Genomic DNA, 24,949 nt, shown 5'->3' with positions numbered 1-24,949 from the left:
GGCCTTCTAAGTCACTATAACTCAGAAATCCCGGCAAATTGCCCAGACTGCCCAGAACTTTATTGCTCACTCTCGCACATGCTATGGCAATGTACCGCGTTACCAAAGGGCCCTCTCTCCAGTGAGCCCGAATGGGAAGAAGCCCTCAAAAGCCCCGACCTCAAACTCCAACTCAAGGCCGTCCAGAGGGCCCAAGAACTGGCGGAGCGTCACCACGTTCCCGTCCCGACTTGGGTGTCGCCTACGGTTTCTGCCGGAGGAGTTCCCCGCGTGGGATCTCCAACGGATTGAAACTCCTCAGGACTTCAATAAAGTTCTTGACTGACTGACTGACTGACAGATTATTCCTGTAAAATATAGTAAAAGTACACTATCCGCTCCACGTCAATGCTGGCATCACTAGCAACCACGCAGGCGGGCACATTGCGATGTCTTTATTTTTCTCTTGTGTAGCAATCTAACAACCAAAGCACATTCGCATTGCAGTGAAAGCAGCGCATAAATATGAGCCTCAGATAACGAGGTGAAAATAGTTTGTAAGGGAATGGTAGTCAACCAATCACCACAGACGAGATATTTAACAATGTTTAGAATAACATTTTCGTGGCCGAGTTGGTACACGGCTATGTTAGGAAGAGTTGCACGTATAAAATAACGAACACAGGAGAAAAACGAGCTAGAAGGAGAGAAAACTGTGCTGACTACTAACAAGGAAAGAGAAGCAAATTCATGCGATACGCAGTGATGGGGGAGCATGACTTATCCCTACGTCAAGATTCTTGGATGAATTCGTGTCACACTGAAAAGGCTGCTGCCTTGCCAATTTTCTAGGTTTTCTGAGCAACTCCTCAATTTTCCTTCACTTCGTGATTGAGGGGGCATTGTCGTTGGGTATGCAATTGAAGATCATTATGGCGCAGTGTGAGCAAGACGAAAAGCCGCACTAAAGTATGCCTGCGTGAACCTCAAGCTAGCAGGATACAAAACGATCTACCACTGCTTTTGACCTCATTTTCGGGCTTTTTATTTGCTAACCCGGTGTTTAAAACCTCTTTACTTGTCGGAGTTTAAAACGAAGCTTCATCAACGCTTTTCTGTTATTGTTTTTTTTCTCGCCTAACTGGTGAGAATATGCCACTCCAACGACTGGCAACCCTTTGCTGCAGTGTAGTGCCATGAAACCCCGACTTCTGACCATTTGCCTCATTTTGTAACAGTGGCACACTCAGCGAGAAACAACCAAGATGAAGGGAACCATAAATTTATTCACACATCGCTAAATACCAAATGAGGTGAACGATACTGTGATTGTAAATAACGTGGACAGAATGGCATGGGAAAAAGTGCGCACTTTGCAGCGCTATAATAACGCAACAGTTGCCATCGGTTTTATATGAAAGGCACACTCACACACACGTGCACAAATATCGTACAGAACGGGCTCAATTGTATCTCACTCAATCTCCTTCGTAGTTAATGTATACCTAAACGTAAACATAACGTTGTCGATTAATCATACCCTCCTATTATTACGGGAGTCGAGAAACATGCCGAAAATTGAGCGTCGTGTGTGCAGTGAAGGTCTATAATTGCGTCTTCAAGCAGCCAGCCATGCACGCGCTCAGCTACGCGCTCTTCACAGAGCCCGCGGGGGTGGCGCGGAATGAACCGGACGCGCGGGAGTTGACGCCTGACCGATCGCCCGTCTCATTTTCCCTTCCGAGAAGCACGGTTTCCCCAGTGAATCAGTGCACCGTCCTTCAGTGAAAGGGGGGCGGCAAAGGCCTCATGGGGGAGTGCACCCAGGGGAGTGCAGGAAGCGGGTCTCCGATTAGGAAGTCGGGATCGTTGTTTTTTGGCGGCTTCTTCTGGACGCTTGATCTCATCTCTGTGGGGTCAACGTGTGGTGCGCCTTCAGTAGCAGCATTAAGCGCGTACTACTGTCGAAGATTTAGGATCACAGACATCGTCCTTGGGAGAGAAAGCAATAGGGGCAACTTTTCTTTCACTTGTGCCTGAGGTGCGCATTCGGTTCGGTGCTGGGTTAGGTGTGTAGGTAAAACCGAACATAAAAATTGTGGCCGCGCAATCGCAACGACCATGTGCTTATACAGGAGTGGCTCTGGATTTCACATTGATCTGTACTTCTCATATTGTTTTATACAGCAAAAAGTACACTTGCAAAAAATATAACTAAACAGTTCAAAAACAGCTATAAGGAAGAAAAACAATTGTTTTTGTAGTGGTGACCAGCACAAACCCAAGCATGCGCGGCCATTAAAATCTAATGCGAAATCAGCCGCTCGTGCCTGACGCTTAGCCGGTGAAACCAATGCTATGTGAGCGCACGTTCCGTTTCTGGGGCACATATCACACGCACATTGGGCAACGAATATTGGTGGTGTGAGCAGGAAAGGGAATGCGCAACGCAGCCTCCAAATATGCTCCTTATTGCGTACGTCTCTCTTTAATATAAATGTAATGTAGAAAGCGGTAAATCGAACTAAACTGTCTTGTTTATGAGGACTTTATATAAACATAATGCCAGGTTCACCTTCATAAAATAATTGCATAAAGGGAACCTTTCGTGTTTGTTGGCACGTACAACGGCAATGTTTTCTACTCTGCGGAAATGCAATGAAGAATGCAGTGGCCTACCGTCAGCCTTGAAAGTAGTTCTTCGGTGGTAATTATGGTTTTCACTTCAGTTTCGTTTATGCCATGAACAAGTCCTTCGTCGCCCAGTGTCGCGTAGATGGTGCACACTGCGATGGAAAAGAAGCAAGTAAGTATGCTTAAATAACTCTAAAGCAACTTACAAGAGCCCGCCGTGGTGGCCTATAGTGGCTATGGTGCTGCGCTGCTAAGCCCGAAAGCACGGAATAGAATCCCGGCCGTGGTGGCCCCATTTAGATGGGGGCGAAATGCAAAAACGTCCGCGTACCGTGCATTGGGTGCACCTTAAAGAGCCCAATCCGGACTCCCCTACTAAGGCTTGCTGATAATCACATCGTTGTTTTAGCAGGTAAAACCTCAGAATTTTTTTACTTACAATAATCATTGGTTCATTTTTGTTTCAGTGGAGCCACTTGATCACTAGAGTCCGAATTCACAATGTTTTTCCTTCGTAAGAGCTATTTGCTTTTGACCGGCCATCTTCGCTAATTGAATTTAGTTCTGCGGTTTTACATATGCCAAAACCACGATTTCATTATGAGGCATGCCGTAGGGGCGTGGGGGACTCTGGATTCATTTCGACCACCAGGAGATCCTTAACGTGTTCCCAATGCGCAGGACACGGGCATTTTTCGCATTTCATTCCCATCGAGATGCGGCAGCCGTGGTCGGGATTCGATCCCACGATCTCGTGCTTAGCCATCTTAGCTAATAATTAGGGGTGTGCGAATATTGAAATTTTCGAATACGAATCGAATACGAATAAGGCAAAAAACTGTCTTCGAATATCGAATCGAATATCGAATATGTACGTACGTAGTATTAAAAAGTTGCAAAATGTGGTAACAATAGCTTTATAACGCTTGTTAAAAATATTGCATTTTACAACGCTGCTGCAGGTTAAAAAGACACTCATTACAGATAATGCACACAGGTAATGACAGGTAATGCTCTCAGTCAAGTAATGCACTCTTTAGTGATTATCATTAAGGAAAACTAACTGCTCATCATGTTCAGAAAGTAAACGCGCTGTATGCACTGTGACAACAATTCAAACGGTAGAAAAGACTTTCACTTGGAACTGAGGTGGCAGCGATGGCGAAGTACTTGTGGGCGAGTACGTGAAGCGGCCAATGGACTGCTACCACTCGCAAGGATCCTTGCCCCTTTCGAGAAGATGTTTTTCCGTATAGTCTGTAACTTCCCTCTGAGAGGCAGATACCAAATGTGCGTTCTCCTTGTTCACCACTAGACCGTCAAAAGCTTTCCATACAGTGGACACCAGGACACGACGCTGGCATGGCAGTGTCCTCACTGGGTTCTACGCGAGCTGCACGGAGCTCCCTTGTTGCAATGCCAGATAATCTAACCAGACGCCCGATGAACTTAAAGCTTGGATCAAGAAACAGGTTGACCACTTCGTCAAATTCTCACTCAGCGAAACGAGTCTTGACAGATTTTGCGAGATTGTTAGCAAACGCCGAGTTGCCTTTGCAATCTTCGAGGCAATGCAGCATTACAAAAATAATTGGAATTTGACAAGACAATGAGGGGTACTTTCTAGCACTTAAGATCACAGTTGCGTCAAATAAGGTCTTCGATGCCTCCAAGAACTCCACTGCATCTCTTCACTTTGCAGAGTTAAAGGTATCTAAGCTCGTGTCCGAAAAGGTGAGTTCAAGTCTGATAGACTCTTAGAGTTCAAGGAGCCCTGAGAGGATGAGGTACTGACTGTTCCATCTTGTGTCAACATCCTACACAACATAGAGCACGTCTATGTTCAGCTACGTCTGCAGATCGATCAGTCTTTTGCATGCACTAGGGCTATGCTTGCAGCTCCCTACAATCGCTTTAGCCTTATTGCAGAGTGTGTTGATTGTCGGAGTACACGACATTTCATTGCTGATCACTAGGTGCAGAGTGTGCGCAAAGCAGGCTCGCTGGAGCTAAGGCAGTCTCCTGGCAGCCGCTCAGATATTGCAGCCGCTCGGATATTGCGGCCGCTTGGATATTGCGGCCGCTATTCGTCACGATGTACTTCACGCAGTCGATTGGTATCTCCCAGTCGGTGCATAGCTGCTCCAATGACGCAGCTATGTTCACAGCCGTGTGACTCTCCGGCATGTGTCGCGTGTTCAAAGTCAACTTTTTCATGTCGAACTTCACCGCAGGAAAATGACACGTGAGGCTTACAAACCCCTCGTTGGCACGCGACGTCCAGATATCGCTCGTAATAGCGAGAGTGCTTGTTCCAAGTTCAAGTAATTTTAGCAGCTCGTGTCGTACCTTTGCTGTTGTGTCGTTGTACATGCGCGGGACGAGCACACGCGACAATTTTGTTCGAGGTGGCTGACTGTAGCACGACACTACAGCTGCTTCGACCAGTGCTTTGAACTGATGTGGCAGAAATGGTGAAGAAATGAATGGCTGCCACATTCTGGTGAAGTGCGTTTTCTTTCTTCTGAGACAATGACTGCTGTCTCTGCTGAAGTATGTCATCCAGTGTCGGTTGATTCTTCAATGGAGGATTTGCAGTGGCCTCTTTTTGGTACTCTTCCATCACCAAAGGGTGCTGCTTCATCTGATTTTGAATAGTAGTGGTCATTCCCGCTGGTATTTCAAGAGTATGTTCGCACGACTTGCACCGAGCTGTCGACGGCGAGAGCTTTGTGTAGTGCCGCCAAAGGAGACTTCTTCCGGCTTTCTTTTCTTGCTTGCTCGGTGGCTCGTCACCTGCAGTTGATGCCATTCTTGGAGAACACGCCTGATCGAGGGCTGTATCAGCACTGAGATAGTTGCAAATAGCGCAGTGGCGAAGTTGGCGTGTTTTGCGTTTGTCTCGAGAAGAAGTAGCGCAGCAGGTAGCAGAGAGCCGCGATTACATAAGAAAGGCGGGAACGCAAGGCGGGAGTCGTCGATGGCGATGCAACGTTCTCCTCGGACATATTTATTTTTTAATTTCCAAACATCTAAAGATTGTCCAGGTAACGCTTTAGGGGTACATATTTCATCGCATATAGTTACAGAGCCCTGAAGGACATCATTAAAGGTTATGAAAGAGCCATAGAATAAAGGTTGGTAAAAATAAACTGAAGCTGATCGTGTCTCACAGGCGTCATGCAGATAGACTGAAACAGAGCATACAAATAATGAGCCGGTCATGCGAAGTTCTCAGTGAATAAACATGTTCTGAGGAGAACGCGGAGCAAGCATATAATTCGTTACTTGTTCAATTATTCCGCCTGTCAGAATATTCGCCGTTTCTACCGTTATTGGGCCGTCTTCGAATATTCGGGAATTTCCGAATATGCATTTCTCGAATCGAATATGCTTCGAATAAGGAAAATATTCGATTCGTATTCGAAATTTCGAATATTCGCACACCCCTACTAATAATATATCCAATATAACAATCGGCTGGCATCTGCTATTAGGGACAGTTCTAGCGCAATAACGTTTTTTTTATTAGTACAAGGTCAGGGTTATGAGAAGTGTGTGTGTGTGTGTGTGTGTGTGTGTGTGTGTGTGTGTGTGTGTGTGTGTGTGCGTGTGCGTGTGCGTGTGCGTGTGCGTGTGTGTGTGTATTTGTGTGTGTGTGTGTGTGTGTGCGGGTGCGTGTGTGTGTGTACGTGTGCGGGTGCGTGTGTACGTGTGCGGGTGCGTGTGTGTGTGCGTGTAAATTAAGGTTTTAAGCTAGAGTTTATGGCTACAAGCACGTACTGCGGCTTCATGATTTTGTCAGCCATGCAAGTTACAATTTAGGTCACAGAGATCAAACTACATGCCTACTCTTACGTTTATAGTATGCAGTCGGACTGAAAACTTCGCGAGAAGAAAGATCGTGAATCGGGCTTTGGGTGCGGGGGCATGCTACAGAACCCCATGTACTGGAAGTTCATTCGAAGCCCTCCACTACGGCGCGCAGCCCGTGAACTCCTTTGGGATGGTAAACCCCACAATTTTATGTTTATCTTTAATTGCAGCATCTACTGCATCGGCACAGTTTCTTTTTATCAATTGAATTTGTGATTAGCGTTTCCGACATATAAACTGACGGCGATTAGGACCAGCGCCTACAACGGCACAGGACATAAGGACATCACAGGCCGAATTCACACACACACAGGCGCGCACACGCGCACGCGTACGGACACACACACGCACACCAACCACACACAACGCATGTGGGCGCACGCGCATCTTTATTATGTGCCCACAAACACCATTAGGCTTAAATATATGGTACACAGTAAAAAAAAAAGAAATACATGCAGAAACTATCCTGGACGCTGTGTGAGTATGCGTAAGCATTGTGCGAATTGCTGATATCTATGCCGCCCGGTGTCATTGTCAATGTTATGAAACATAATCCGACCAGAATAAAGCTTATCAAAACTTCGCAGTCGTTATCAACCTTATCAGATTAGATCCCACTCCTATCATCCCTTATCGGTTGCTATCAATCTTATGGGACTCGATCCGATCCTTATCAACCCTTATCTGTCCTTATCAACCTTATCCGACATTATTCGACCCTCATCAACTCTCATCGGTCCTTATCAACCTTACAGGACTCGATCCGACTCTTATGACCATTATCAGTGCTTATTGGTATTATAAGAATTGATCCGACCATTATAAGCCCTTATCGCTCTTTAGCAACTTACCATCCTCACCGAACCATTATCAACCGCGGTGAGACCCATATAACCCCTCATTACTCCTTGTCATCCTTATCAAGTGACTGACTGCTTATCTGTCTGTTGGGCGACGTGAAGCGCGTGAGCCCTCACAGATCGGTGGCATTTCGGTCGGCAAAGGAACGCCCCAACGGAAGGCGCATGCATCCCGCGACCACCGAAACACAACGATGATGCGGCTTGTTTCGCAGTATGTTTTCGCAAAATCAAAATTTTCCTGATACTTGCATCGCACCAAGTCGGCTCTACATGTTATTCTAGAGATAGCCTTTATTACATCATCATCAAATCTTTCACAATGCCTTCATAGAAACTGTTGTTTTATACATTATTTTCTTTATAGCGATTCGTCGTACCTAACGGACAGGTTTCCTCGTTGGGTAGGCATAAAAATGGTTATGCGTTCAATAGTATAATATCGCATGTCAACGACAAGTCAATAAACACAGCCAGAGATGGAGAGAAAGTGACTATAAAAAAGGAATATGGTAAGCTTTAGGCATATAGCCGATCTCTGAGAAATTTTGAAAACTCTGTAGAGCCCGAAAAGAAATTAAAGCAAGCGAAAGACGTGGTATTGCACAGTATTTGTACGCGCTGCAAAGGTGAACCTTTCATTTGCTTGTGAGCAAAGGGCTCGAAACACCGTGTCAGCCTCGCTGGAACGTGCAATTCAATGCCACATAGTTGGTCAGGCACGATGAATGATTTTACGGAGAAAAAATAAGTCTCGGCACTGCCTCCTGCAGCTGAATTTACCAAGTTTCTATTCATCAACACAGTAGAGGTAGTCAAAGTATGCCTTACGCTGAAAGTTTCTATCGTAAACAATTCATACTGAACCTCAACTGGCTTCGTATACATCCCGATACCAGGTTGTTCCAAATACCAGATGCCAATTCATGATGTAGCTTGACCAGTGGACAAAAAAGACGGAGTAAGGCATAAGGTGTCCGAAAATGCCGCATTGGCTGAGATGAAATTCCAAGGAGTTTAAAACCAGTGTTACAAAAAGACGCGAGTTCCTTTTTTGAAGGAAAGGTGGCAGCCAATTAGCACCGCCAAATCCCGAACTACATCAAATCTGAGAGTTTCAATACTTTCCAATGTGTACACAAAGGGTTTTTACACTTTCTGACGCGACAAAGCGTCTGGAGCGCAAATTGAGAATACTCAAAATATTTTTTTAATTTTTCGCAGTCTACAAAAGCCTAAATACGCGTCATACATCAACACAATTTCAAATCATCAACAAACAGCAAAATGTTTCCAGAACTCAAATTACATCATTTATAAAAACATACAACAAGAATTGGCCCAAAATTGAACCCCGCGGCGCACCTCACGACGAAATGCAGGGTTCAGATAAAGCACTGTGAATACGCACGTAATGATGAGTAGCTCGAAAATCATTTACAAACAATCGGGCAGACACTACAACTTTTGATTTTTAGCTGCAAAAGACGGTGGTGGTCCACTTTATCGAAGACCTTGGAGAGATCGAAATAGACGGTGTGTACTTGACAGGCGAGCCGAAACCAGAGGTGCTCTGTAGTTAAGGTAAGAACACAGATTGTCTTAACAGGCCTTTCTCTCATAAACTCATGCTGCTGCGACAACATAGACATGGTGTTATTTTTAGCTCCCCCAATTTACTAAAGATTGCTTATGGCAGATAGCACAACTCTAACTCTTGATCTAAATTACTCGATACAGTGGCCATTACTTCTACGAGAAATTAAAATATTATAGTGAATAATTAACGTAATTACGCTAATTAAATTTATTAAAGTACATTAGGCCACACATTTCAGTCTACCAATTATAGACGCTTAGTTCGCACGGCGTATCCACTTGGAACGAATTCTCTGGACAGCACCAGTTCCGAGATATTAATTTTCAAAGTGTCCGACGAAATGCATTGGCGTTCTAGTTACTTTTTTAAGAAGCCAGTGCTTTATGTACCATCTTCTAGCAGCCTGGTTAGCTCAGATGGTAGAGCAGCAGCCCCGGAAAGATGGCGGTCCCGAGTTCGATTCCCGGACCAGAACGAATTTTTCTTCTGCGAGACACTTCTTTCGAGGAACCCATATGGGTTTCCTCTGTAGCAATTGCTACGACTGGGGGGACGTCTCATTTTGCCTTTATTAAAGACTTTCCTTTCACGCATTTTACCCTGTACAATTTGCTGCACTATGACAGCGAAAACGGCAAGATCCCGTTTATTAATCAATGCGCATGCGCACTGCCTGAGAAGGGAGAAAGAAAGGACGGAGCAAAAGGGTGAGAGTGCGATGTGTGAAACAATCATGGAGGCTCGCGCAGGGTCAGTTTTTTCACCGCCTGACCCAACAAGCTTGGGCCGCCTGGGATCCTCTGTGGCAGATACTCGCTCCCGTTTCATCAATTGGTGTACCGCGCTGCGCGGCTCGGAGCATGCATCCATGATTTCTTGTATCTGTCGTTCGTGACAAGCGGGGAAACACCATGAGACCTTGCCACATTCAGGCCGACACACTTTTTTGCGATATGCTCGTCATTTAGATAACGAGAACTGTCATTCCACGTATAAATATTTTGCACTTCTGCTTCCTGCTGTCGCGAAATTCTGGCTTATGCTGCATTGACGTGCCGTATTTTTCGCATTCACAGGAACAAAGTCCATGAAATTAGTTGTTTAGACTGTATGATCGAGTTTGGGGCGAATAATGATAAAGCGCTTATGCTATGCAAATTTTCGCATTTGACTAGAACTTGTCATTTCGTTCATCTTACCAGAAATGCCAACTTCACTGCATCACTGGAAAGTAAACTACGTAGCTCACTGTAGCCTAACCAATAGTTCAGCGTAGCAATGTTTATCAACAAAAAGGTCAGTGCATTCTGCTGCTGTCTGTCTTTTGCCGATGAAGCGTGGTACCCTTCAAGCGCATTGTTCTCTTTGATCGGGCTTGCTATGCGAGAGCTGAAATCTTACCCCGTTGCAGCCTCTTCCACAAATTAAAAAACTTAGGGCTTGAAGTCTCCTATCAGCTTGGTTTACTTTCTTCCAGAGCACTTCTTGGGATTACACCTGGTCGTAGCACAAAATCAACGCAATACCACAGAGTAACGAAAATTTCCTAAACAGTGAGCATCGAATGGTAGAAGCAGACTGGGGTGTGTTGGCATTTTTTTTCTACTTCTACTTTTTTTACCACCTTTGAGTGTCAAAATTAAAGTCAACGGCCGAGTAGTGAGAGCAGACTACGCTAAATGTTTCATGTTCGAGAACTTGTACTCTGCGTTCATTTTCTGCCCCAAAGTTCAAGCATCCAATTCTCCTGCGCGGACTTCACCAATATTGATACTATGGCGTGAGACGCTCTTTCTTCAACACTACCAGAAAACTATCTCGTGCAATAAACCAGTTACTTCTTACCTTCTCAACTTATTTAGCAAAGTTTATGCCAATAGCATTTCTGCTGATGTAAAGCTTACTCGTCAGCATTTCAGAATAACGTGCTTGTTCATGCTTCAATTGCAGTATAGTATGCAGAGTCTAGATACCAAACTTGCTGCTCACTTTTGTTTCTATGTATACTAAAGGGTCCTAAAAATATAAAATTACTGCCAAGAAAGAACAAAACGCTAAGACACTTTTGTATCAGACTTGTACGTAACTAATTACATGTAATTAAATACTTTTAATCAGATGCATGTTTTGGTAATTTTGTATTTTACCGATTATTTTGGTTACGCTCACCGTAGTTGTATTTTTTCAGTAATCAGTTACATGCAACCATTTGCTTTATTGACGACACAAGCTGGAACAGGCGACGCAGCTTCGAGAACCTGAATTCGGCGAAAACTGGAGCCCGCGATCATTCCACGCAGCAGCCTCGCGAATGTCTATGTTCATACAAGCAAACTCGGGGGCCCTGTATTTCCTCACCGAACCGGTGCTAGTATTTCTCGATAGTAAAGGCCATTTGGGACATTAATGCCAGGAGATCGCATAGGGACAATATTTTCACATTTTCATTGCCCCGACCGGGAGCTTATTATCCGAGTCCCGGCAAGAATGAAGCGCTGCGTTTCACAGAGGGCTCAGATGCTGAGTAACCACTTTCCTGCGCTCAGGATCCGTACAGGTTACAGCACCGCCATACACTATAGCGCGTCCATCGAGCGAACGTGCCTGTCTTTCCCGCTATTTTTACTCCTCGGATGAGTTTCCAGTGTCGCTGCTGATGCCTTCAGACAACTACGCGGGACGATGACGAACAAAATTTAGTAAAACGAGTTGTTAGCGCAGATAATTAAGCAACGTGCAAGGACTGCAGAGGTTGCACGGAAAGTACCAGGCCAGCTCGTTGCCTTTGCTGTATCTATGCAATGGTAATAAATGTTCGGGGGAATGTAACGTAGCCGGTAATCGATCACTTCTAAGTAATCCTTCAATTATTTTCGTGGGGCTGTAAACGATAACTGCAATAGATTATTTTTCGGAATGAAGTGATTGTAAGTGTAATCAGTTACTTTTTTTTCAGTGACGTACGTGTACAAGTCTGTTTTGTACTATGTTCAGACGCATTACTAGACACATTACTCATTGTTTTAAATTATTACGCGAACATAGTTTGCTATTAGCAGCTATTGGTATTTATTTGTGCACTGTAGCGCAACACTATAAAATTATACGCATTCTTCTTTATTTTTTCCTACCGATTTGACTTGTTTGTTTAGATTGCTTCCCGTCTTCTTTCTTGAGATATATAGTGATTTCTAAGATGCTCCAAGTAAAGGCTTAAATACTTCATCATCATCAGTTGTTACTGTGATTTGTTGTCAGCCGCCTTTTTCAGTGTGTTTTCCCCTTTCTTTTTTCAAATGAAATGTATAACACGTAAACTGTACAGTAACCGGTACATGTCAAAACAGGAAGATTCTGCAGCAAGGGTAATAAAGGACACTTCCCGAGCGAACGGAAAACTCTAATAATGATGAATAATAAATGTAGCAGGTTCGCTTTTATTGGAAATCAATGTTCAGGAATTCACAGAAACAATGAAATTGTAAGTATGATGGCATGTCACTGTGGTGCTGTGCAATGAAATTACAGAAGCCTGTATTTTTCACGGACAATAGCTGTAACATGATATGACTCTATGTTAGGTGAGGACATGTAATGAAATTAGTCTGTATTTTTTACGCGAAATTACTGCAAATATGATGGTGGTGTTATTGCAGCGTTGTGAAATGAAATTACGGACGTCTGTACATATTACGGGAAACAATTGGCTGCCGATGCGGCAGGAGAAAATTCCGGCAAACGCAACGGCGTATTTTTAATAGCGCGAGTAAAGGGGCAGGACCTCCCGTTCTCCTGTGCACAAGATAAAGAAAGAATAGGCCTCAGACATTGCTCTCGAGGGAGAGGAGGCGGGGGCCACTTCAGTAAATGTCCACATGCACTTGCACAGCAAAGCAGAATTCTGTAAACCATCCCCGTCAGACACCGAAGTGTACATACAGGGCAAACCGGTCGTTGCCTGAATGAGCGGCTCAGGGAATACTGCAATAATGTCAGTAACGGAGCTAACGACACCTCGCTGTGCACTGCAAAAAGTGTGCACCTGCACTCCCAAATTGAATGACTGTACTGTTCTCGGTCTTATCGCAGTCGATGGCCAGGGATCATTATCCAGGCCAAGATATGCGAAGGAAAAGAAAAATATGTCAGTTTAACTTGCGCGACGTTGACGGAAAAGGAGCTTTCCTTTTTGGATGCCACATGAGTGTATGCTGCAGTGATAACGCTCAAGTATCGCACTTGTGAACGTATATACGGAGCGATCCTTTTTAACTTTTCCGGAATATTTAAAGATCGCCTGTTGCAGATAGCGTAATTCCAGTCAGCGAGCTAGATTATTCGAAGAAGCGGGCATTACTTGCACAAGAAGTCTGAACACATATCCAACATATTCCCACCTGTAGCCTTCCTGCGAGTCGGGCTCTGCCTTACTTGCGCCGGAACGAATTGTCAGCAGTTCAAGCGGATAAGGAGGGCGGTTTCACTGTGCTTCCTTTTAGCGAGTATAAGTCAAGGGCTGTCAATGCTATAAACACCGTATTCTGCAGGCGATATGACGTCAAGCTATCCCATGTCAAAAAAGGGGTCCTGCGTCTTTTCAACAGCATGAAACTCGATACACTTGCGCGCGCTACTGCAGCCAAAGACAACTTAAGCCTGAAAGTCTTTCTTTCATTAAAAACCCAAAAGATATGGTTCACGTTTTGTGCTATCTTTTCCGAGAATGGAGCATGGCAGAAGCCCCTTGCTATGTTCTTGCAACGGAAACTCAATTTTTTAACAGTTAACGACCCTTTCTTAAATAAGAACTCTGACCAGGTAATCCAATTTTTATTTAAAAACTGATAACCAAGTTAATTCAGCTTTTTCTGTATATATCAAGGACCTTTTTAACTCGATTCCGCAAAAAACAGCTAATGGCCTGCGTTCAAAACGCTATTTACAGCTACGGTGTAGTGGGCTTGCTAAAGCTGCTGGTATCACTGACGGCGGTTTTTTAGAGTTTTTACATTTTTATCTGACGTCGACACTCATTACATGGAAAGATAGCACTTTCATACAAAAAAATTGGATCTGCACCGGATCATGCATCGCGCCTCTCTTAAGTGGCATTTATCTTGCCTTCTACGCTCGCATTTTGAGTTAGCGCTTAGAAGTGGTGAATGCGAAACATGCTTTTAGCTAAGTGGATGAATACCTTATTATTTTAAAACATGAAGGGGCCAACTTTCAAGTAACTGTATGTCGTGTACTGGTCATTTCTAGCGAGTGTCTCAAGCCACTCCAGGTAACATATGAAGTTTAGGTGGACAACTCACTCAAGTTTCTTGACTTAAAGTTTCATTTTAGCGAAGAAAATGTTTGCTGGTTGCCTGAGCCTAGGGCTAGTAAACCGTTGCTCACATACACATCCACTCACACAAAGTTTGTCAAAAGGGGCATTATCTTATCTGGTTTAAGAAACTCTTTGTTTTCATTTGGCAGAGAGCAGTTCTTTTGCTCAGATTTCTCGCCTGGTGTCGGCTGGTTACCCGCTTCATCTGCTTATATCAGTGGCTCGTGGCTTGCTCAAAGAATTAAAGCGTGGTGACCATCACAGACAGTTGATAAAGAAAAAGAAAGAAGGGTTCGTTGTGGTGTTCTACATGCAAAGAATCTGACACAATCTAAAAAAAAAATAGGCATGCGCGCTGGTGTAGATGTTAACTTCTTTGCCCCCAAGAAACTTTCAAAAATTTGTTCGATGGTCAATCCTGATGCCGGAAAGAAAGCAGGATGCGCAATAAATCACAGGAAGCAGTTTGTTAATTGGGAGGAAGATGCAATTTACTCGCTCCCCTTGGACTGCGGGAAAATGTATATCGGCCAGTCGGGTAGGTGTGTGAACGACAGACTTAGGGAGCACGCGAATCTGGTTGGAAGGAATGTCATATCGGGCCACATGTCATTACACTGAACAAGTTGTACTTGTAACTCGGTTTACGGGGAGTGTGCAGTGATCAAGAAAGAGAAGAACAAGGTGACACCTGAAGGGATCGAAGCATATGAAATCTATCAGGGTAAACATAACTGCGTAAGAACGCTTTCAGTGGCGCTCTTAAAAAATGAAATTGAATATCTGGATGACGCGTTGTAAAGGGCAGAAGGCGATATGATGAGAGTTCTATTTCTTTTTTTGTGTGTGTTTGCCTTTGTTAGCCTTCCTATTGGCTGTTTCAGCCTATATATGTACTATTCCAATAAAGTACCAGTTGTAATTTGTTGTGTAACCTCTTGTTCTTCACTCTGTCCCCGTCTGTGTGCGCCGTTAACGGTTTAAGTTTAAAAGGACGTCTTGTTGGGCGAGTTGGTCACAATTCATCTTGGCTACTAGGCGCGAAAACACACACGACACCGTCCCGTCCCCTTCCTTGTGTCGTGCGTGTTTTCGCGCCTAGTAGCCAAGATGAACGGTTTAAGTAGCCGATACATTTGCAAGACGTATACACTTGTAGTGAGTCTTGAGAATATGACACTAGTTGGGAGATATGTGCCATCAAACTCACTTTAAGAATGGACTGTTCTTCCACTTACATTTTTAACATAACGTTTCATCATCATCATCATCAGCCTGGTTACGCCCACGGCAGGGCAAAGGCCTCTCGCATACTTCTCCAACTACCCCGCTCATGTACTAATTGTGGCCATGTCGTCCCTGCAAACGTCTTAATCTCATCCGCCCACCTAACTTTCTGCTGTCCCCTGCTATGCTTCCCTTCCCTTGGAATCCAGTCCGTAACCCTTAATGACCATCGGTTATCTTCCCTCCTCATTACATGTCCTGCCCATGCCCATTTCTTTTTCTTGATTTCAACTAAGATGTGATTAACTCGCGTTTGTTCCCTCCCCCAATCTGCTCTTTTCTTATCCCTTAACGTTATACCTATCATTCTTCTTTCCATAGCTCGCTGCGCCGTCCTCAATTTGAGTGGAACCCTTTTCGTAAGCCTCCAGGTTTTTGCCCCGTAGGTGAGTACTGGTAAGACACAGCTATTATACACTTTTCTCTTGAGGGATAATGGCAACCTGCTGTTCATGATCTGAGAATTCCTGCCAAACGCACCCCAGCCCATTCTTATTCTTCTGATTGTTTCCGTCTCATGATCCGGATCCGCCGTCACTACCTGCCCTAAGTAGATGTATTCGCTTACCACTTTCAGCGCCTCGCTACCTATTGTAAATTGCTGTTCTCTTCCGAGACTGTTAAACATTACTTTAGTTTTCTGCAGATTCATTTTTAGACCCACCCTTCTGCTTTGCCTCTCCAGGTCAGTGAGCATGCATTGCAATTTGTCTCCCGAGTTACTAAGCAAGGCAATATCATCAGCGAATCGCAAGTTACTAAGGTATTCTCCATTAACTTTTATCCCCAATTCTTCCCAATCCAGGTCTCTGAATACCTCCTGTAAACACGCTGTGAATAGCATTGGAGAGATCGTATCTCCCTGCCTGACGCCTTTCTTTATTGGGATTTTGTTGCTTTCTTTATGGAAGACTACGGTAGCTGTGGAGCCGCTGTAGATATCTTTCAGTATTTTTACATAACATAACGTTTGTTTAGTACTGAAGCACAAAAGTAGCTGCAACGCCATTGTATTTCGTCCCACATTTTGGGAAATAATATCTGGAAACTGGTGTCATCCTGGAGATTAATATTAAGCGGATAGGTTATACAAACTCACCGGCTACATTTAGTAAATTGCAATATGTGCCGTAAGGTAATTAATTAGGAAGTTAATTAGTAAATGTTGGCGAATTAGTTGACTATGTGTTTCGATTTCTCCGGCTAGTCATGTCCGCATCTTCCATTCATCGAGCTCAAGGACAAGAATTATGCTATCTGACACAGGCAATTTTTAAAATTCGGGGAAAACTACAAATTATCGCCCCGTATATTGTGACAGGGGTTCAAACAAATTTGTTGCAAGCATGCGTTACGTGTGTCTTTTCCTTTCTTGCGTCCTGGTATTATGCCCATTTACACGCCTGCTGCCTCTTGGCAGACACATGCTGAATTACGTAACTAATGGTGCCAACCGCATGTTTCCTTACTTGCGCCGTAATTTTAGCTCTGTCTCTTCCTCCCTGAAATGTTCACAAAACACTGGTCAGCTCAAAAAACTCGTCCGCTCACTGGTACGCCTCAACCATTTGGGATCCCGTCTCAGCCTTCACTAATTCTTGCTCTGGAAAGGGTACCGAACCGTGCAGCGCGCTTCATTTTGTCAAACGTTTCTCGCTATAAATGGCAGCGTTACGTCTATGAAAAGAACCGTAAACCTACCTGATCTGTCACCATCCTGCCGCAAGTGTTCCCTTCTCTGCCTTTCCCACAAGCTTTTTTCATTACAATACCATTTTAAGAGAAACACTATTGGCCCCTCCACCTTATACTTCGTTCCGCACAGACCATGGTCGTAGAGTCCCTCACTAACCACAGCCACAGCCGTACAAGCTGTTAGAGTGGCTCCTTCATATCTAGGACGAGCGTCCATGGACTGGAATTATCTTTCTGCAGCGGTCGCACTCATCATTTGCACAAACAACTTCGAGACCGCTGTACAGCATGCCTTTTGTTACTGTTCTTCCTGCACTTGGCTTTTGTTTTTCGCTCCTCTCTTTTTGTAACGCATTCGAGCATTTAAAGTATGTGAAATAGGTAGATAAATAAATAAATAAATAAATAAATAAATAAATAGCAAAATGGCAAAGTATTAGAATGTTAGAGGAAGTTAGGCTTGTAGATTTATGGGTAGTATAAGTTCTTTTACTAACATTTGCTTTCTAACTAAACACGCGGCCCATAGATACAGATGGACATAGATGGTGTTGATTTGTGTGGTGAATCGGGCGTGTTGGTACATATTTGAAAAGGCGGCAGCGCAAAAAATACACGGATGGATACAAGACGACAAGGACGAGCGCCTGTCGTCTTATCCTCGTCCGTGTCTCTTTTGCACTGCCGCCTTTTCAAATACTTTTTCTCATGCAAAGGGCTCTCTCTCGTCGTCCGACCCATGCTCTACCATTTCATGCATCGCGGTCTCGGTATGCCGTCAGCGCTCGTCCTTGTCTTCTTGTCTCCGTCCGTGTATTTTTTGCGCTGCCACCTTTTCAGACGTAGATGGAGATGGAAGTTCACTCGATGACCGCGAGCACTCGAAGTCGAAAGGCTGGCGTGTGATGAGGCTGCGGGGAGCGCGCATGCTTGTCCCAAATCGAACGTTCCGTGATGCCGCTCCCTTCATAACTTTAAGCGTGCCACGCCTCCGAACACTGAGCACCTTACGGCACCTCCAACACTGGGCGCGCAGAAAGACAGCGTGCATCAAGGCGCAAGCCTTCTCGGCTCACCATGCTTGCCCTGGCACAGCAGCAGAGCATATGACCTTAGACACACGGCGCGGGCCACGCATGCACCCTCGCACCCGGACCAATAGCGACAATGTGAATTCGCCCTGAGTGTCGGTGTAGTTGCTATCGCCATAATATTAATTCGTTTTCATTTCCTCACTTCTTTTCTCTTCTGCTTTCTTTTCTTTACGTCCGGCGGGTTTAGAGGCTGCGGTCGGTAAAGTGGTGGTTGGAATGTGGAGGGGCGGATTCACGCGCTGAGGAAGAAACCGGGAGGAGAGGTACGTAATATCATGCGCCTTTTTGGTTGACCGTAGCGATGACTTCATATTCGGGGAAGGGAAAGTGTGGCGCCAATTTGTTGGTACAAGCAATGACGTCATCGGACCACTGCGGCGGAGTGGAGGCAACAACTTCGCCTACACCGATTTCCGCAGTACATGGGATCTGCATGATATTTTCCCCTTGTTCTCTAGGGCGGGATGTGCGCAATAAAGTTTTGTACAATCGAACCGATCTGAAAGTGCAATTATTTTATCGAAAGAACAAAAAAAGACGTGTTCACAAAAAATGAGGTGGGAAAGGTAATGTACGTGAACGATCGATTGCAATTGTACATGCTCATCCAGTTAAAGATCGGGTGCTACCGCAGACCCTGTGTGCCAAACACTAAGGTCGTGGTTAAGCGCGACCAGTGAAGAAGTGCCATTTCCATCTACAGTTCCCAAGCCATTGTGCCTATGACCAGAGCTGGTCATGGGTCATGGAGCCGCCGCGGTGGCTTAGGGACTAAGGTGTTGCGGCGCTAAACACAAGGTCGCGGGATCAAATCTCGGCTGCGGTGGACGCATTTAGATAGGGGCGAAATGCAAAAACGCCCGTGTCCCTTGCATTGGGGTCACATTAAAGATTCCCTGCTGCTCATAATTAATCCGGACTCCCCCACTACGGCGTGCCTTAGAATCAAATCATGGTTCTGGCCCGTAAAACCCCAGAATTCAATTCAAAATCATGGATCATGGCGTCGGGATCGCACCGCATCGCCATCACTAAAATAAAAAAAAGGAAATCGGGTGACGAGCAGAATGTCCTCAACTTCCGATGCTTTGCGTTCTTATGACGCAGGCGATCTACCGCAGGGCTCCAGCAGTGACTCTGCCCACGTGCGCCATGGATTGGCAAGTTTTGACTATAACGGTACGCGTTTATTCAGAGTATAATGGTGTATAGGTGTTCTCGACGTCATAGTCTAATTCGACAATGTTCAGTATCGCATTTCGGACGCTTCTAAGAAAATAATTGGTAGAGTTTTTTTTTTTTTTTAACACACCGATGCCTACCTAACGTAACAATTGTGGAAAGATAGCGCCTAAATCCCTCCAAATCATAGCTGTGTTAATTTCTACGTGTTAATCGTACACTTAGTAAACAGCTCCAGAAGTGTAAAGTATACAGCAAAAGAGTAACAGGGCACTTACCGACTATGGCCCTCCGGAAGCAGGCGAGTGCTATGAACATCCACTCCTCGCGTGTGTCTGCGAAGATGACGACGCGGGAGTAGGGCAGTTGGCCGAGTGTATTGAGACCTCTGGCCAGGCCGTCCACGATGGTGTGGGCCTCTTTGTACGATTTCCAACGGTATTCGCCCAACTCGTACTGCGGCGCCGGTCAGAGGATGCGCATGTGCGTCGTCAGCGATTTCGCCAGTTTCGATGAAGTCGTCGAGCACTTGGTTGACGTCTAAGCTACAACGTTAAATGCTTTCTACGGGCTTCGAAAATACGAAAGAGCACTGGAGAAACACTCTCCAATTGCACACACCGAAAGTACTGATATATCGCGATCACTGAGGAGCGTTAACGAAGCGTCATGATTACTTGGGTCGCGTATCAGCGCTGCCTTGAAATTTCTGGAACAGAGATAAAGTTTCCATTGGCGGAAAAATCAGCAATAATGGGTTTAAGTCAGTCATACGTGATCTTCGCATGCACTATGCGCAATTTATACTGGCGGAGTGCGGCTGTTGCGAACGGCGCTTAAAATCATGATAATTATAGATTGGTGGCAAAGGCAATGAAACAACCGCTACGAGCTGTTTCATCGATAGCATAGGAGTATAGTTCACACAAGCATATATTATGCACCGGTGAACCGTGGTTAATGCTCTAATAAGAGCGCAAGCAGCCTAGCGTAAAGCTCAGTCAATAAAGACGTCCAAGAAAAGTTACAGGATCGCAGTAGGCTGCATTTTCCAAATATTGCATGATTATAGCAAATAAAGGCAGCCGCTTCTTAGTATTGGCAGTCATGCACATTCACAGGGTGTTGCATGAGTGAACTGTGCTAACGGTAGGTTGTGGTATAGTTGGTACTTATCGCCACAATGTGTTTTGCTTACTTTTTATCTATTTCTACACGAGGCATATGCTCGTCCACAGGGATGCAAGCGCTTACCGTCACTCGCGCTGTGATAAGGCAAATTTTTCGCTGTTTGTGCGCGCAGCATAGTGTCGGCGTGCGCATTGATGTGGCCGAAAGCACAAGAATAGACTGCCGCTTTAGATTCCACAAGAATTCATCGACTGAGAGCGAAGGAGGAGCACAAGTAGATTTTCGGTGGCTGCCGTTTTCCGGGGTCGTTTGAGGCCGACAAGAAGCACGGAAATTTAATGCGAAGTGAGTGACGCTTACCTTGACCATTCGTTTGCCATCAAGCACTTCGTGTTTCTCTCCCTTGCAAACACGTGTTCCAAAGCATGGCTTGTCACCGTACTTCTCCACAGCATGTCTGAAGAGTGCGTCAATTGTTTCCTGTCCCTTAAACTGTGCCTTCATGACATCCGGCGTGTATCGAACCACAGGCGCATCCCTTTTGTTGGACAGCGGTCCTGCCTGCATTGTAGTAGAAATGAACGCGTTTCGAGTGTACTCGGTTGAACGGAAACCTGGCTTCGGGTACTTGAGTTGCTCTCATCACCAATGGCATATTTCGAGAGGCATGCATAAACGACTTTCGAGAAGTAGGCGCAACCTGTTGCCTCCGGAAGTGTCCATTGAACTTCATCCAGGTACAAGGTGGTAGGCCGCATTCGAAAGGAATTTTTTTTCACGAAGTTGCTTTTTTTCCCTTTAAGTATGCCCAAACATTCAGCAACATGTTGCACAATATCATCTTCCTATCGTCATTAGTTTGGGAGTGACAGTAAGTTTTCCAACCTATACCCTCGTATTGCGAAACCGAATCAGTACTATTTACATCCGTTCACTTCACAGTTACATATCCAGCGCTTATAAGAAACACTGCTTGTGCTCAAAATGCTTTTTTCATTTTATGTTCTCGCCGAGTGGCCACACGAACAAAAGGAGACCCTAGTGCATCCCATGGGGGTTGCAGCTATGAAGGTGGTGCATTTTAGGCCTCTGTGAAGTTTTGACATCTTTCACGTGGTTTGAAGATTTGTTTACGTTTTCCTCAAAACAAGCTTTTGCTCCACCTCATGTTCTAGAAACTTTGATAACTTTTTTTGAATTAACATTTTGATATGAAATTTTGACCCTCATCACATTCTTCACGTGTGCAACGAACTAGAACGAAATAAATTTACGGAATATTTTTGCCTTTACAGCTCATCTTACGAAGAAATTTGGTCAAAATTGGCAATTTATCTCACTTTGCTTAGTTTTCACATCATTTTCTTAATATTTATCACATTGCATTTATTCTAGTCCATTACACAGGTATTCCACTTAGCTACATAAATGCCAAAGCTTTACTCGATTCAGCAAATCATTAGTTACTTATCACTGCTGGTACGACTACCACTTTTACCACATTTTATGAAAAAAATTGGCCACCAAAAATAAAATGAACGATTTTCTGCACTTTAAATGGTTTGATAAGCTAAACAGGGCATATAATGGTTTCCAGCAAGTAAGGACGCGAGCACAAGTAAGTAGAAGCGGACAGGACAACGCTGGACTTACAACTGAAGTTTATTGTGCAAACATTCCACAAATTTCCGCCACGCATGCGTATACACCCAAGAACAATAACAAGGTTTGTAGTCAATTATCAATAAAAGTTATACACGCACACAAAAGCAAAGTCACGCCCCTTCCCGACAAAGGCAACAACACGTGGATTAACATAAATGCGAAGCATGCGTGAGCATCGCTATTTGCTACCTACAGGTGCAGGAGGGAACCTGCCATTGCATTGCAAAAAGCACGAATGCCGACCAGTTTTTGATGGTGTATCGATAGTGGGGAGAGGGCGCAGTAAACTGGGAAGAGAAATTACCCAAGCGTTCCACATGAAAAAAGTTGGGCGCGCATACATGTGTGAGTGAACTTTCGGGTCAAATAAATGATAAAGAACTTCAATTTATAAATTTGTCATGTTAATCCACGTGTTGCTGCCTTTGTCGGGAAGGGGTGTGACTTCACTTTTGTGTACGTGTATAACTTCTGTTGATAATTGACCACGAACCTTGTCATTGTTCTTGGGTGTACACGCATGCGTGTCGGAGATTTGTGGAATGTTTTTACAATAAACTTCAGTTCTAAGTACAGCGTTGTCCTGTCCGTTTCTACTTGTGCTCGCGTCCGTACTTGCTGGAAACCATTATACGTTCACCATGCACCAACTGGCCCTGCAAACTACTCTTCTAAACAGGACATGCTTATTCAGGAACAAAATTATTTGAATCCTGGCTCCTGACTTAAAGAATGTTTTTTGCGTGTGGCCTACCACCTTAAACCTGCCACGCGGACCAGTGTAATTTGGGCCTTTAGTAATAAAACTACTCTTATACGTAAATTTCATCCGCGGTTGGCCATCGCCACGGTGATCGTCTCCTCGTCACACCGATTGCTCCTCGTTGCACTGATTACTGTCATAAGGGGCGGATGTCCGAGCACCAGTCAGTCAAGAAAATTGCATAAAGTTATGTGAATATACATACCCAGGAATTCTGGACATGCGTTTAGTTTCTTTTTTCGCCACCAGGTGGCGTATCGAGCTTAAAGATTTGAAATTCGCGCCGTAACGTATGCCATGACGGACAACTAAAGAAAACATAATAAAAAGAAGCACACCCTGAGACTGTTGCTTCACCTCGGTACTTGGAAACGAGCGCGCTTATGTATCAGCCTTATCTTCAAGATAACCTGCTACTTGCTCGACTAGCAATGAATCGACGATTTTGCTAGACACTTTGCCAGACAGCTCGTCGGTATTCCGGGTGAGATGTCTGGCCGAGATAGCGGCTCCCGCAAAGCTTCCGGTGGGTTTCCTTTCTTAATTGTTTTTCATATTATTTGTGCACCACTGCGGCCGCGGGCTTCCGTATAGTCAGCGTTATTTTTCTTGTGTTTTCTAAGGACCGGTGTTATTCAATAAGAGGAAGCTTTAGCTCGGGCCCTTCTTCGATGCCGGCTGCTCAAATAGATGAAAAACGCATAAATTATATTATGATGAAATCGCTCAACCGATCTGAATGAGAATAGTTGCATTCAAGAGAGAACGTTAGATCACAGTGACCGCTGCAATAATAATCTTGATTTAGGCGATGGCATTGGCAAGAATTATCGGAAATCGGCAAATCTGAAAAAAGAATAGAAGTACGAAGTTTACGAATCCGTTAGTTCTGATAAAAGCTGATATCGCATCCCTCTAAACTGCATTAAAATATTAAATTATGGATTTTTTTACGTGCCCAAACCACTTTCTGATTATGAGGCACGCCGTAGTGGAGGACTCCGTAAATTGCGACCACCTAGGGTTCTTTAACGTGCACCTAAATCTAAGCACACGGGTGTTTTTAGAATTCGCCCCAATCGAAATGCAGCCGCCATGGTCGGGATTCGATCCCGCGACCTCGTGCTCAGCAGCCCAACCCCATAGCCACTGAGTAACCACGGCGGGTTCTAAACTGCATCCCTTGGAGCATCTCAACCGGACAAATTCGATCTATGAATTTATAACTTACGTGAAGTTGTTGCAATGCCTGTAAAGATATTGCGAATACCATATTCAGGACTTAGGGGTGTATTTCAGGGTGGTATATGATATATCATTTTTGTCCGAATTAAATGAAATATTAGGTGCAGCTTACAGAATTCCGATATCATTTTTAGTTGCTGAGGTACAGAGTCGTATACTTCGAGTACTGTTTCTTGAAATATTGCATTTTTTAGAATTAAAAAAAACTGGAAGTTAACTAATACTTCGCTTTCTGAAATTTCATGTTAACTGCTTCTTTGAAGTTCAGCATAACTCATGAATTGTGGTGCAGTGATTGTAAGGAGAAAGGCTTGCTGATTTCCCATGTAGGAGCTAAAGCTTCCCGTTAAGTTTAGAATAATATCTTTGCTGAGAGAAGAAGTAAGACGGGTAGCGTATATACATTATAGCGGCCGCAGTCCGATGGGGGCGAAATGCGAAGACACACGTGTACTTGGATTTAGGTGTACGTTAAAGAAACTCAGGTGGTCGAAATTTTCCGGATTCCCCCACTACACCGTGCCTCATAACCAGATCTTAGTCTTGACGCGCAAAGCCCCGTAATTTATTTTTTTAACTTACAGAATGTACAGTAATTTA

At 44.5% G+C, this 24,949-nt stretch overlaps 1 protein-coding gene across 2 annotated transcripts in view; it reads right to left on the bottom strand.

Moving 5' to 3' along the window:
- The window catches only part of LOC139049111 (fatty acid CoA ligase Acsl3-like), a 133,403-nt gene that overhangs the window by 89,253 nt on the left and 19,201 nt on the right, over nucleotides 1–24,949 (bottom strand). For both annotated transcript variants that reach the window (XM_070524333.1, XM_070524341.1), the window contains 3 exons: nucleotides 21,037–21,237; nucleotides 19,824–20,001; nucleotides 2,659–2,765 (listed from right to left, as the gene is read on the bottom strand). In XM_070524333.1, coding sequence (XP_070380434.1) covers nucleotides 2,659–2,765; nucleotides 19,824–20,001; nucleotides 21,037–21,237 — 486 coding nt within the window. The remainder of the gene's footprint in view (nucleotides 1–2,658; nucleotides 2,766–19,823; nucleotides 20,002–21,036; nucleotides 21,238–24,949) is intronic.

The sequence above is a fragment of the Dermacentor albipictus genome, chromosome 1 (genome assembly GCF_038994185.2).
Source record: "Dermacentor albipictus isolate Rhodes 1998 colony chromosome 1, USDA_Dalb.pri_finalv2, whole genome shotgun sequence".
NCBI classification, from domain to species: Eukaryota; Metazoa; Arthropoda; class Arachnida; order Ixodida; family Ixodidae; genus Dermacentor; species Dermacentor albipictus.
Note: the sequence above shows the minus strand (reverse complement) of the source record. Positions and strands in the feature narration are given on the sequence as shown.